A 14,664-nucleotide genomic window follows, 5' to 3' on the forward strand; every position below is an offset into this window, starting at 1 on the left:
GAAGCTGACCAAGACTTTCTGGCTCTCTACCTGAATGTGTACTGTATACAACTTTAAAATAATATAGCACAATAAGTGGAAGTGTAGTATGTTTTCTTCTTCGTAGTTTTCTTACACAACAGATTGGTGCTTAACTTTTAGTTTACCATGTGTTTAAATTCAGAGCTTGCCATGTATATTTTTCCAAGTTGTTAACTTGGATATATAGACATTAACTGGCATTCCTCTACACTAGGCCACATAAACAACCACTTTGGGTATTACAACAAGCCAAGCAGATTCCTCCATTCTCTGAGAAATTACTCCTCTGTCTCTAAATCTCTTAATTCTACTAGATGGCAAGAAAAAGTAACCTATCAGCCCACTCCTGTACTCTCCCACCTCTCCCTCTCTTTGTCTGCTGTTTATCCCTGCCCTTTGCCTCCCATTTCTTTTTTTCTCTCTAACCTTCTGTAACTGTCCCCCTCACCTTTTGCTGCTTTTCCTTCACTAAACCTCTCTCTTCCTACGCTACACTGCCTTTTTCCTTCCTTTATAATCTTTACTTGACCCTTCCACTTTGATCCCTTTACTTCAGTTTTTGTTTTGCCCCTACACATGATTTCTTCTCCTTTTACAATTTCACATGTTCCTCCCCCACCTCTCCCACTTCTCTTGGATTTTTTTCCCCCTTATGTCAAACCAATTTTCAACTTTTTTTTTTCCCAAAGGGATGTGAGGCGTCTGGTGGTGGCCATGTCAAGAGCCAGACTGGGTCTGTACATCTTTGCCCGGGTGTCACTGTTCCAGAACTGCTTTGAGCTGACTCCTGCCTTCAACCAGCTCACTGCCAGACCTCTGCAGCTGCATATCAGACCGCATGAGTACTACAACCAGGAACAGCCTGTACGTGAACACACATGCATGCACACGCCAGTTTCTTTTAGCACAGTAATCTTCTACTCTACAACTGAATATAGATGATTGTGAGGTTCTCAAGCTCCAGATTTGTAGATAAAAACCAAGCTTACTTTCCTACATGCGCCACACCACTGGCTATTTTCCATAAAATTGTTGCCATCTCCAGTGTCCCACCACATTACTGCTGCTACAGCCCCCTAACTCTGTCTAATCCTGCCTCTATATTCTGAATGGCATCTTCATTCCCCTTGGTCCTCACTGATCCCAAGTCTTACAGCAAATTTACCCACAGGCCCCGGTCCGTTAAAAGCATTCTGCAGGGGCCCTCTGCAAGCATTGGAAACACAGGCCTGGCTATAATTAACCCCTGAAGGTCAGAAGTCAAAACCACTCTCCCAAATCCTGCCAGGCCATCATGAGACGACTGTTGTCTGGTCACTGTGTCTCACTTACTGGCGTGTGTGGAAACAAGGGTGTCTAAAATACCCCATAGCCTGTGACACTTCCTCTGACTCTAGAGTGTTCATCCCCATGGGGGACAGCTGTTTTAGGCACACACATGCGGCCCCTGCTTAGCCTGTCTGTATGGAGTGAGTTACCCCTGCTGCTTACACGCAGATGCAGATTAAAAGTGCAATTTTGTCTGGCAACACTTGACCACAACTGTCAAAGGCTACCTAACACTGCTGATTCAGAGGCAGTTACAAAAATAAATGACAACACTGCTGCCTAATGCTCCATATGGATATATACATATTAACAGCACTACTAGACAGTACTGGCAGGATTATAAAACATGATGTCTAACTACACTCAGTCATTGAGAAGCACATTAACACAGTGATGTTTTTTACTGACAGTTTTGCAGCAATAAAATCACACACAGTTAAGTTCGACACTACTGAAGCTGTCAGTGCGTTCACTTTGACATAATGTCCAACGGCCTCTGTGAGCATAACCCCTGTATTTAGAAGGTAACAGCCCAGCAGATTGAATATTCTGCTCGCCTATCTCCTCAGTTTAGGCTGTAAGACTCTGTCTGCATACTGATTTGATCAAATTACAAAACTCTGCATCCTGGACTCCTTTTGATAGTACGTGAGCAGTGATCGCTGGAGGCAGAATGTGAGGAATTTGCTTTCAGATAACAAGCAGGTAGCGGCAGGCAGGTGAATTGCAATTTCCCTGCACATTTTGCCTCAGATCAATAGTTTACCAGACAATTCCTAAAAGAATCACTGCAAACAAGAAGGATAGAATTCTTCGTTATCGTTCCTTTTACATACCATCATGGATGTGAAACACTTTCTCTTACTGATTTTTTTTTTTTTTTGGTTCCCCTCAGAGAGATGCTTCGGGACAGCCAGACCAAATCATCAAGAACATGCCAGAGATGGCCAACCTGGTGTATAATATGTACATACACATGATCCAGACCTCTCAGAAGTACAGACAGGTAAAAATCTTTAATAAATACAATAATTGAGAGTTGGAAAGATGGGATATACTACTGTATCATTCAAAACAACTGGCAGTGCAGTACTTTTGCTGTCTCATGAAAATATCAGCTTCTCTTCGATGATACACCTGAGACCATTTAAAACTGGTTCCTTTCACTATGTTGAGTATACACACACACACTATATCAACACACTAACAAACATCTGTATTTAACTTCCAATAACTCTTCTTACATTAAGCATAAAAGTAGGTTTAAAAGCGCTCATGGTTTCTCCCTGGTCTCTGTCTTGGTATTTTTTAACCTTTACACTTAAACACAATGGAGTAAAATGGGTCAGATGTAAGAGAACTGTTGGACCTGTGCATGTGGAGAAGAGAATTAACTGTGGAGCTTGAGTGATTTTTCAACTTCATATTTAGTGTCACATATTGTTTTTTGTGCTCACTTAAAGAGGATTATTGCATGATACAGGGGGGGAGAGACCTATTTACTTTGATGGGATCTAAAGTACATTGCCCTCAATATAGAATATATCCCAGTAGAATGCAACTAGATTTGATATTTTGTTCATTTATATTTAACAAAAAAAAACGTGGAAATACCCTAATTCCACATTTTGAATATTTTCGTTTCTCTCCTTCTTAGCAGCAACAGCAAAAACTGGCTCTGCCTCCACAACAAACCAAGACAGATGCTGTGATGGAGAAAGTGCCAGCTAGCTCTGGGGACCCGCAGGAAGAAACCCCCATGGAGCAGGAGACCCCAGAAGGAGAGGCAAGCTCAGAGCCAAACTCTGAGGGCACCCATGAGAAAGAAGAAAATCAAGATACAGTGGGCCATGCTAAGATGCCAGAGCATCCTGGAAGAGACAGTGACAGCGATGGAGAGGACAGCGGGGAGGAGCAAGAGCAATAGAGCATCTTCAGATGGGACTGCTGTCTAATTAGGGGCCTCAGTTATTGAGGGGACCAAGGACTGTCCCTTAAGAAAAGATTAGTGTGGAGTCAGTGATTCAGAATTTGTTTTCTAGTGAAAAGAGGTCCTGATGATGATGTTTCATTTTGTAGAACATTTGATTTTGTAACCATCAGTACTTTTATATTAAAAATTGAAACCCACATTGTCTGTGACATTTTTTACTATATGTGCATCCACCAGAGAATATAATACTCCTTAAGAGACTCTAGTCTATATGCAGACAGACAAATACAGTGTATAGTCAGCATGTTTAAGCCTCATCAAATCTCTGTCATGATACTTCCATCCATTCATCTGTCTCCCTCCTCTGCTTTAAGCACAACTCAAATCTGATTGGCTCAGCCTATACCAGCTACACAAGCTGCGACTAAGCTGCATTTGTAGGTCAGTCACTTCACCCAAGGGCCAGTGTGCATGCTGGAGGATTTCAACTTGCCCTCTGGGTGTACACAGTCACTCAACCACCAAGCCTTAAATCCTCTGCCATTCATAACTTTAAGTGGAGTAGTAACAGCACGGTGCTCTATAGAATAGTTCATATGAGCTGGATCGGTGTCGGGGTTGAGGTTTGATGACTAAATTTGAGAACACAAGAAGCCGATCGAAGGCTAAGTCTCAACCAGGACTAGACTATGTAAATGTAATATAAATCCACTCAAAATGGAGAGGTTAACGCAGTCCACAGCCCTGCAGGCAAAAACACAGACCGGAAATTCATTCATTATCATGCACCAGAGGTTGGTTGTTACATCATACCTCAGGCATGCTGAGGGAACAGGTCAGCTGCACAGCTGCTCTTGCCTGGGCCAGTCTAAAGACCTGATGGAGAATCATGTGTTGATGGATGTGGAGAGACATATTTTCTACATTTAGTCAAGTGTGGAGCCATGCAATGTCTATTTTTCTACCTTCTGAGAGCACAGAACTCCACGTTGGGGTTTATGTGAGTATTAGGGGATAGTAGGCTACGCCTCTCTGTTGGCTGAGGAAAGGATTAGAATGAGAGGTTAGATAAAGGAGATTATCTCTGTCAGCTGAGGCTGCATCTATGAATTACTAACAAAAGTTCTGGCATAGAGCCCATAAGACTGTGACCACTCTACTGTATCACATGATGCTTAAATATTTCAGAATTTATACTGTTTGAATAAACATTACCACAATAGACTTATACATAGCCATAACACAAATGTACATGGTTTTCTATCATAAGTATCAAATTAAGTCTCTAAAAACCAATGATACCAAGCCTACTTTCTTTGAGTCATATGAATGTCCGCATTGTGTAATATCCTCTCGCTGCTTTGCCTTCCAGTTCCAGTTAAGTTTCTGTTTTCTCCCCGCTGGCCTCTTAAGAATTCACTTGCCACTGGTACCTCATTGTAGTAAATTAGAGCTAACTGGTGGGAAGTGGCTACTGCCGACGCACAACGTCTCTGGAAGTCTCACACAGGATCTGGGAGACAAACAAGAAGGAGATCAGGAGCTGTCTCACTCCAGAACCCTTTCTCCACTGAAGGTGAACATGTCTTTTATACTCACACAACAGGTATTCATTAGGTTAATAGCTACTTTGCAAAGCTGTCACTGCTAACTTTTGCTATGGGCTGATGTGTCACGGGGACTAACAGCATGCAGAATAACTGTATAACTGTAATGTACATGAGCATTGTATGTTACTGTTTTCTAGGTGCTGACTAATTAGTACATAAAAATGTCTTTTGTGCTGCAGATAACATATTTTCCAAATGTTTTTGTCATTTCAAAGCTATCTTATAAAAATGAATACTGGCTATTAGTCACTAAAAAGATCTAAATAAATTCAATGATATGAAAGAAAGAAATACAAAGTGCAAGAGGGAGAATGTTAGGGAAGCAGAGAGGTGTTTCATGTGAAGTCTGACGAAATAGCATTAGTCAAGAGTCCAGTTGTTTCGGTTGTGTAATGTTCTGCCCTTAAAATAACTGTCGTTTAGTGGCTGACATGGTCGTCATTTTTTTTCTCTTTTTAATGTGAGGGCCTTTCCAAAAAGCACGGGATCCACCACGGGACAAACTCGTGAATGTGTAATTTATTGCCCAGCCCTACGGGACAGTAATGTCACAACAGGAAATTAAACGCATAGAGTCAAGACAGTAGTGCCTGGAGGGGCCAAGGATCTGTTCATTGTGTCTTAAAGCTAAAACAGGCTCAGGGAATCAGTCTGACAGCACAACATTTTCACACTAAAACCATCGGTTGTACAATCTCAACTTCAAGGCTGGGCCCCAGGGCAGATTTTGCTGGTGGATCGTAACCAGCTTAATACTGAATTTCTTCAAAGTCTCCACATGCTGTATGTTTGCCACTATACTGTGCATAAATCATCAGGTAGGGAGGATTCAGACATTACATAGGATTTCAAATTAGCAGTTTTTCATCACAGATAATACAACAGCCATTTTTTACTGCTCAAAATAGCAGCACATCATACTCGTGGCCGCTGTTTGCTATCAGCACTGACAGATAAAGTAATGCTCATTACCAAAGTTATGCATGATCGCTGCTGATCTGCTATTAGTGGGTGACTAAGGTGCCAGCGCCGGTCTTCAAAACCGTGTAAGTGGGCGACCTGTTGATCACTGCTTGAGGTTGCCAGCTTATCATGCTTTGTCAAGGCCACTGCCTAATCCTGACAAGTACATCCAGATCATCAACAGGGCACGTTTCAATCTGATAATCTCTCATCATCACCAAAGAGGCACAGGCACTCGCAGAAACACACACTGATGCTTGTTGCAGTTACTGACACACTGTCAGTCATGATTAAAAGTGCTCTTTTGCCGGACCTCCAACCAGATTCCAACTCTGATCGTTTTCAGTATCAGCTGTACGTCTGCTTAACTCAAGCAGAAGCATTAGGCTTTGCAAGTCACACTGATATTCATTTTTGAGTGAAATATTCGCCAACTCTCAACTTCCTCTCTTTCTCCTAGACCAGGATGGCCACTTGTGGGTCATGCTTCTGGTGCATCATCTGGCTGGTGGTTCTGCTGTTCATTGGCTGGCCCCTCAGCATCACCTTAGGTGGTCTCTACGGCCTCATCAGCCCCCTCACCACCTGCCTCGGCCTGGACCGACTCTCTGATCTACTCCTGGAGGGGGCCAACCTGGGCCGAACCTGTGCCAATAACATGAGGCACAGCAAGCCTTTGTGTTGAGATCTGTCCTGAGTGACCAGGTGCAGACAACACAGGGGTCACAGGCGAGGTTGATGCTTTTCTACAGAGAAAAGCCCTCATTTTGGGGAGAACTATTCATGTCTGTTTTATGTGGAGACATCCTGAGATGATTGGTACTCAGTACAGAGAGAAACTTCATTGCAACTTATCTAACAGAAAGGTCCGGAAGGTCTAGAAAATGGATTCCACTCGTTCTCTTAACGTGTAATTAACCATGGATTTCAAATTTGTATGGGTTTGTCAGGAAGGAAATAGGCTTTGTGTTCATGGTCTGTGTTTGCTGTTTAATTCATGATGACACTGCATGGAGAAGATAAGAATGAAAATGGCAATTTAACAATGGAAAATGCTTAGACTTGTAAATGACTGTATGGAAACTTATAATGCGATTAAAACTGCTTTGAACTTGCCCTCTGTGTTTGTTGACTGATTTATTCTATACAGTATTTGTCGGAAAATCCATGTTTTGAAATTTTAAGGTGAAGGTAAATGGAGATTTATACAGAGAGCTGCAGAGATGAACAGATGAATTTCTTTAATTTAGTTTTATTTAATAATTTAGTTTGCCTGCTTATTCCTATTTAGGGTCACATGAGGTTGGAGCTTATCCCAACATGAGTTAGATGGAGAGCAAGGAGGCAATTTTGAGACAAAACTAAACAAAAGAGCTCAAAGTTGCTAAAGCAATGTGTAAAGCTGAGTAAAACAGAAAAGTTGGGGGATAGTTTTCTGTGGGTTTGTCACTAGGAGGACCCCTTTCACATTACACATTGTTATTTCATCCATTGTTAAAAATATTGATTAGTGAAGCTTTAAAGTCACCGATCCCCTTAAACTGCATGTCTTTAGTCAGTTGAAGGGAACCCATGCAGACAGGTGGACGGTTTCCAAGACATGGGTCAGATTCGAGTTTAGGTCAGAAGCTTCACTATAACTATCTTGGGCCCAGCCATAATTACTGTACAACCTAATGCAGTAATATTTTTTCTCTGAAAGATTTTCAGACAACAAGCAAAGCTAAACGGACAGATAAATAGCTACACAAAGTTGCTGATCTCTTCTGTCAGCACTCAGCAAAAGATTTAAAAGCACTCAGAAAATAAGTGTGAAAGTAACATGACTTAGTGGCTGAAAGTGGGAGACAGTTGCTAGCCCTGGCAGGCAGACTGCAAATAAAATATGGAATGCTTCTGAATTAAAGGTTTAGTCATCTTTCTCCACCCCTAGACTGCAACCTTTGAAAGCAAACAACTTATGTAGAGATTGAAAAGTTTTGACAAAAAAATGCTCCGAAGAAGTATGATCCTGTGGTTGAAAGTGATGGATGGCTGCACCGAAGTTTTGACATTATGGGTTCATGCCTGAGTAAGTTATTGAATTTTGAAAGCCAACACCCGGAGGAAAGGGTGAAAAGTTTTCAGTGGGGAGCTGCGAATGTGAAGGAGAACTGGGTCTGTGTACTAAGTATAATTCATCCAAGACACCAGATAATGTGCCTTTTGCACTTTTTGGGTGCTTTTCTTTGTACCACTTTCTCATTCACACTATTGTAAACGCATAAAGACAAGAGCTAGTTCATTGCACAGTGGTTGGTCATGAGCATGCAAAAGGCACACTTTCCAATATACATATAGGATGAACTATCTCAGATAAATTTTACTTTGTGCATGGATAGAACTGGTGGAGTGATGATACGAAAAACACGGATACATGTGAAATGTGGGTTGGCTGGTTTAAATCTCAAAGCGATAATATTCTTAAAAATGTGTCCATAAAAGTAGATGATGGGTGAAAGGAAGGAGATAATCAGCTAATGTTTCACCAACATGTCATTCAGTATTCATCGGTGTCAAGCGAACACCACATATCTCCAAAATTGGTGATGTTGAAATTTTCCTATAAACTCAGGTATGTCTCTTTATGGCTCACATAAACTCTACTGCTTAGGTTAAATAATCAATTTAAACAACAACTGGATTGTCTGAAAAATGTATGTCGCACAGCTGAAAACAGGGCAGCTTTTTGTAGTTCTTAAAAAGTTGCCATTTTGTAAATACAAGGTTTCAAAGGACTGAGATGATATATACAAAGACAACTGCAGTTCTAGTGATTACAGTAGCTACATGTGTAAGGTTTTTAACCTTATAGCCTGCTAATACTGCTACTTTTTATTGCCTATTTTCATACTGTTGTTTAATTTGCAGACTATTTCTTATACTGTAAGTGGAATTTCTCTCTTCATTACTAGTGTCACCACGTGGAGTTTCTGTGTTTATTAAATGAATGAATAGATGAAAAATAATATTGATATTAGTATCACCCAATCCACATTCAGTGTTCCTTCAGAATTATGTCAGGGGGCAAAACTAATTTCCAATCAATGTCTTTAAAGAAAGTGTTCCACACTTTGGGAAAGACGCTTATTTGCTTTCTTGAAAAAAGTTAAATGAGAAGACCGATACCACTCTCGTGTCGGTAGGCTAAAAATAAAACTAGAGCCAGCAGTAATCAGCTTAGTTTAGCGTTAAGAATTGACGAGAAACAGCTAGTTTGGGTGAGTAAATCCATACAAAAACCACAGTGTAAATGAGATATGACATGTTAATTCATGAGCTTGAGAGGTGCTGGTAGGACAGAGCCGGGCTAGCTGTTTCCCCCCGCTTCCAGTCTTTATGTTAAGCTAAGCTAACCGTCTCCTGCGAGGCTTTAGCTTTATGGTACAGACAAGAAAGTCTTATCAATCTTCCTATCTGACTCTTGGTAAAAAAGTTAAAGAAGCATATTTCCCAACAATGCCTAACTATTTCTTTAAACTATGATAAAATGTGAGTTGAATACATGCATTATTTTATTTCAAGCTCTGTTTTTATTCATGAGTTATTAATAATTGCACAGGTGCATATTCTTATGTCCTCCATGCCCTTCTTCCCGTTTTTCCTTGTCTTTGTTAAATCAACGGCCGTGAAACTTTTACTTTGACCCTTAAGTCAGGTTAGGTCCATGCTATTAAACCATGCAGTATCTCAGAGGGACATTAGGCTATGTTTAATTCAATTTCTTTAAGGCTAGCTGTTAGCCTCAACAGCCTGTGACTCAACCCAGTGTGCTCTGAGCTATCATGACAAATACGGGAGGGATCGCTTGTGCTTGACCAAACATTTTAGAGAAATATCATGGTAAATTACCATTTTCATCTGGCACATGCTAATTTTGTGACCTTAAGTCACCTTCCACTGCATTGCTGCTGTTGGGGTCAGTTTGGTTTGCTTCAGTAGAGCTTTGTTGAGCTTTGAGGCCAGTGGTAATGTTGCTCATGGGACTTGATCTTTTATGGAAAAAAAAAAAAAGGTTCCCATCAAAGCTTTTTCTTCTGTTATTTTTCTGTTTTTTTGATTAAAAATTTTTTTTGCAGTAACTGACGCACTGGCAAGGAAATTATCCTTGACCTCAAGTGGCAATGGTGCCAGAGGTTAACTGGAAGAGTCACTCTTTAGGCTCAATGAATAGGGGGGACTGTAATGACTCAACATTGAAGTGACATATTGTATTAAAAAGTGTGATGTTCAGCGGTACAATTTAGGTACTGCACTAAAGTACAGTTTTGAGGTAATTGTACTTTACTTCAGTATTTACATTTTCTGTTACTTTATACCTCTACTCCACTATATTTCATAAAAAAAAATACTGTACTTTATTGTACAGCTGTAGAGACCAGTTACTTTACATATTTTGCTGATTATTTGTCATACAAAACATATGCAGCTTATAAAATCAGATTCACTGTTCATTTTTTTTTTAAATCTCCTTTTTATAAAGTATTTTAATCTGTCATTTTTATTTTCTTGGAAAAAGTGAAAAGTATCTGGTGGGAATATTTCAACAAATTTAGAAATTTTATAATTGGTCCAAGATACATGCACTAATTACTAGAATGTTTTCAAACATTAGATTCAAAATAAGTTGAAGGCAGAAATGTCTTTATAAGTTGGGATGTTTTTCCATATAAAACTGCCTATCACCTAATAATGTATTATAATTTCACCTTGACCTACCACAACAAAAATGCCACTCAAACGATAATGCATCAGTGACAATAATCCGATAATATATAGAAGTCCATCAAAGGGGCCATTCTATATAGAGTCCTTCTACTTTTAATATTTTTAAGTAAATTTGACTTTTAGTACTTATGTACTTTTACTCAAGTAAGATTTTGAATGCAGGGTTTGTAACAGAGTATTTTTACATTGTTGCAGTGTTACTCTTACCTTTAAGTACATAATCTGCATATTTCTCCCATCGCTGGTGATGTTTGTTTTATAGGTAAAACTCTTTAAAAGTGAAAGAAGTTTGTGGCCTTTCAAGTTACTTTTGAATATTTCAAAATATCGAAGGCTATCTATGACCCAAGTTGACAGCGAACTTAGTTTGTAAGTTCACTGCGAAGGCCTCCTCGGCTGAAAAGTCCAACTGAAGAACCTTTCCTACTTTTATCATGCCATGCACTTTTGAAGTTGGTGGAGCTGAAACGAACAGTAAAACATGAAACAGAGTTACGGTTCAAAAGAAATCCCAGAGGTGCAGAGTGGGTCATAAGGAGATGCAATAGAGCAGCAACTGACTGGTACATTGGTGTACAAGTGAACTATTTAATAGGGGGAAAATGTGCAATACTTTAAGCAACACTTTAGAGATCCCTGAGGGAAAATTTTCTTTTGATGCAAGAGCAGATTTAGATTCATGACGGCATCCCTGTAGCCAACAGGGTGGATGCATATTTCAATAAAAGCAACATATTGGAAATTAGTAATGTGTTATTGCTGTAGAGGTTCAATTAAACAGTCCGAATATACCAGAGACTAGAGACTATCAGAAAGCAAAAGCCTGTTCAGCTGAACTACTTCGAGGCAAGATGTTTGGGTGCGTTCCTACCAGTTTTGGGTGGCACCGTGCGTTCTCAGCTACCCCCAAAAATATCTCAGGATTCAATACGTAGGGACCCCTGCAAAGACTTACCAAAATACTCTTGCTGAGCAGCCTACCTGCAAATCTGCGTAGCTGTCTATTTAGTAGCTTATTCAAATTTGATTCATGAATATTTCATTTTCAATCCAAAGCACTTTTTAACATCACTCATTCTTTTAAATGCAGGTTTTAATCTGAGAAAGAATTCCTTTAAAAAAAAAACAAGGTGGCCAATGCCCAAATGTTTATTGCAATATTTATGTGGGTGTCATATGAGACCTAGTTAGATTGCTTTTTTGTCTGCCCAGTTCTGCTCCCAAACATCCTGAGGATAGAAGCCACTTGCCAAAAAAAAATCCCCCAATTTTAATGCAACTTTCTCTGTTTTTCCTCCCAGAAATCTTGTCAGAGGATACAGCAAGCAATAGGCCTTGAAGCCAAGCTGACAGTGCCGAACTGAGAGGCTACAGAGAGAAAGATAGATAGAGAGAGAGAGAGAGAGAGAGAGAAAGAGAGACAGGCAAGCTGGTGAATTTTTCAGTGGGGTCTGAGACTGGCTATGGAAAAAGTCTGCTCCTACTGGCTGCAAGCAGACCTAGGAGGCAGAGAGACAGAGAGAGAGAGAGAGAGAGAGAGAGAGAGAGGGGGGATAAATATAGGCCTCCCCATTCAATTAACCACATACTGCTCTGTAATTTCACCCTCACCCATGCGCGCACGCATGCACACACAAACCTACAAGATGAACTGGGAACACTGGTAAATGGCTATGTAAGGAAATGTCAGTTTGCCGGGCTTCAAAGTGGGCCACTTCTCCACAAGAGGATGAGCTTTTCCTGGTTTCTAGTTTCCTAATAAGGGACCGTTGGGGAGTTTCTTTTTTTCATTGAGGGCTGAAGGTTGGACAATTTAGTAGTTTCAGTTACAGTTTAATAAGGTAAGCATTAGGCAGGGCTGTGCCACCATTGAAGTCATGTCCTCTGGGTTTTAGCAATGTGGTAGCAAGAAGAATTTACATTCTACAAATAACAACTTACACATAGTAGCCATTTTAGAAGCTGGTTCCAGTATGTTAAGACTCAATATACTTAAATACCATATAGAGAACGACGACTGGGTGTCAATATTTGTGCTTATACAACCCTGTACTTTGACGTATGTAAGCATGATTGGACCTTTTTGGAAATATAACAAAATGGCGAATTCAAAAGACAAAAACAAATAAAATGTAGTTAAAAGTTTCCAGATTTTTAACCAGGCTCTATCTAATCAAAGAACAAGTGAAGAAGCCTCAAGATTTCACCAAAAATTTGATACTTGGCACTTCAACACTGGTTGCTACAGACACATTTCAGTCAACATCAAAAAATATGTTAAGGTTCAATACCCAACCCAATAAATAACATGATTTTATTCCTATTTAAGCTTTTAGTATGTTTTGAATCAGTATTTAGAACTTCTTCTTGGAAAACAAAATTTACCGAATATATAAAAAATCTGTTAACTGGATAAATAAAACACAAACCATCCAAATGATGAGATGCATGCAAAATTAAGATAATTTTGGCTGGAAGATTTATGTAATATGATGCATGCCAGCATTTGTGTTGAAGCTGAAATGATCAGCCAAGTAATTGATTCATTAATCAAATTATTAATCACCAACTGTTTAAGTGATATATTAAGCAAAAAATGTCCTGGTTCCGGGTTCTCAAATGTGAGATTTTGCAGTTATTCTCTGTTTTATTTCATTATAAATGGAGTCTGTCTGGGTTTTGGGAGGTTGATTTGACAAAAAAAAAAAAAAAAGTTTGCTGGGAACTGGTAATTAGAATTTTTAACCGTTTTAAAACATTTTTAGACTAAACAACTAATACAAATAACGAGTTGACTAATTACATTATTAACCAATTTGTTTGAGAAACATTTTGCTATAAAATCACAATATATCAGATTTATTTCCAAATTTGATCATTTGGTGTACTTGAATATTAATGCTGTTGCATTCTGTTTGGATTAATTTTATCATGTAGCAGCTGGATAATAAACCAAAACTTTTGCTTTTTGGCTTGCACCAGTTCACGTATCTGTAACTCTCTTTTCCAAAGTCAGAACTTATTTTCCGATGGTCTTGTTCCTGCTCATGAAGTTCCAAAGATTTTAAATAAATTTAAACATTTTTGGAAAGTGAGACTTACTCTGCATCAGTGATAGTGAATGAGCATATGTTTGCTATACAACTGCAGCCGGAGAGACGCTGATCCAAGCTCTGTGCTCCAGTGACGTACCCAGCAGAAGACTTTAACATAAGCCAACAGCTTGTCACTCAGTATTCAGTGCACGGGCCAGAAAGAGGACACCCAATTTTCACTGTGCAATATGTTTCATGCCTTCTCTCTGCTCTGACCTTTGAATGGCCCCTGATGCTCAACACAGATAAATGCGCCATGTTGGAAAGAACAAAGTGCTTTCAGACCATTTGTATTGAGCGAGCTTTTGATGAACAGCTCAAATGCTACGATCCAGCGTAGGGACATTCCTGTATATGTGCACATTATTGATTTAGGTACAAAAACCTTGCCCACATCAGGCAAATGACTTCCCCTCAGGGTTCTTTAAAAGGGTTTGTACTCTGTTTATGATGTGGAATTCCCATAGAAAATCAATATGTTTTTTTTTTTTTGTTCTGGACAGTTTTGTCCTTATTATCTCATCTCTGCTGCTGAGTAATGAGGCCGATCTCCTGAGGGGTCTTGAGTAGGAGGAGAATGATCGTGCTGCAATGATTTAATTTCAGTAGCAACAGCTAAAGTGGAAGTCACACTACAGGACTATTTGAGCAGCCTCCAAGTGTCTCTAGGTCGAATCCAGGCAAGCACAACAAATATTTTTCAGTTTAACATCGTACACATCCCAAACCCTTCGCCTAACGGTGATAGTGGCTGAACACACTGTGAAAAAAGACAGCCGAGGATAAACGCTGAAATATAGTTTTATAAGAATTTAATATTTTGGCACAAGGGCAAACTCCTTTCACTCTTGATCTTGACATTTCTGTTCTCCATAGACAGACTTAACTAAACTCTGGTCCTAAAATGCTAGCATTATTTGAATACTGGGGAAATGGGATATTTAAA

At 39.6% G+C, this 14,664-nt stretch overlaps 1 protein-coding gene across 1 annotated transcript in view; it reads left to right on the plus strand.

The window, feature by feature from the left end:
- The window catches only part of aqr (aquarius intron-binding spliceosomal factor), a 54,444-nt gene extending 50,964 nt beyond the window's left edge, over positions 1 to 3,480 (plus strand). The window contains exons 32-34 of the mRNA XM_040137409.1: positions 711 to 885; positions 2,246 to 2,356; positions 3,008 to 3,480. Coding sequence (XP_039993343.1) covers positions 711 to 885; positions 2,246 to 2,356; positions 3,008 to 3,277 — 556 coding nt within the window. The 3' untranslated portion in view covers positions 3,278 to 3,480. The remainder of the gene's footprint in view (positions 1 to 710; positions 886 to 2,245; positions 2,357 to 3,007) is intronic.
- Positions 3,481 to 14,664: the final 11,184 nt, after the last annotated feature.

Source organism: Xiphias gladius, chromosome 10 (assembly GCF_016859285.1).
Source record: "Xiphias gladius isolate SHS-SW01 ecotype Sanya breed wild chromosome 10, ASM1685928v1, whole genome shotgun sequence".
Taxonomy (NCBI): Eukaryota; Metazoa; Chordata; class Actinopteri; order Istiophoriformes; family Xiphiidae; genus Xiphias; species Xiphias gladius.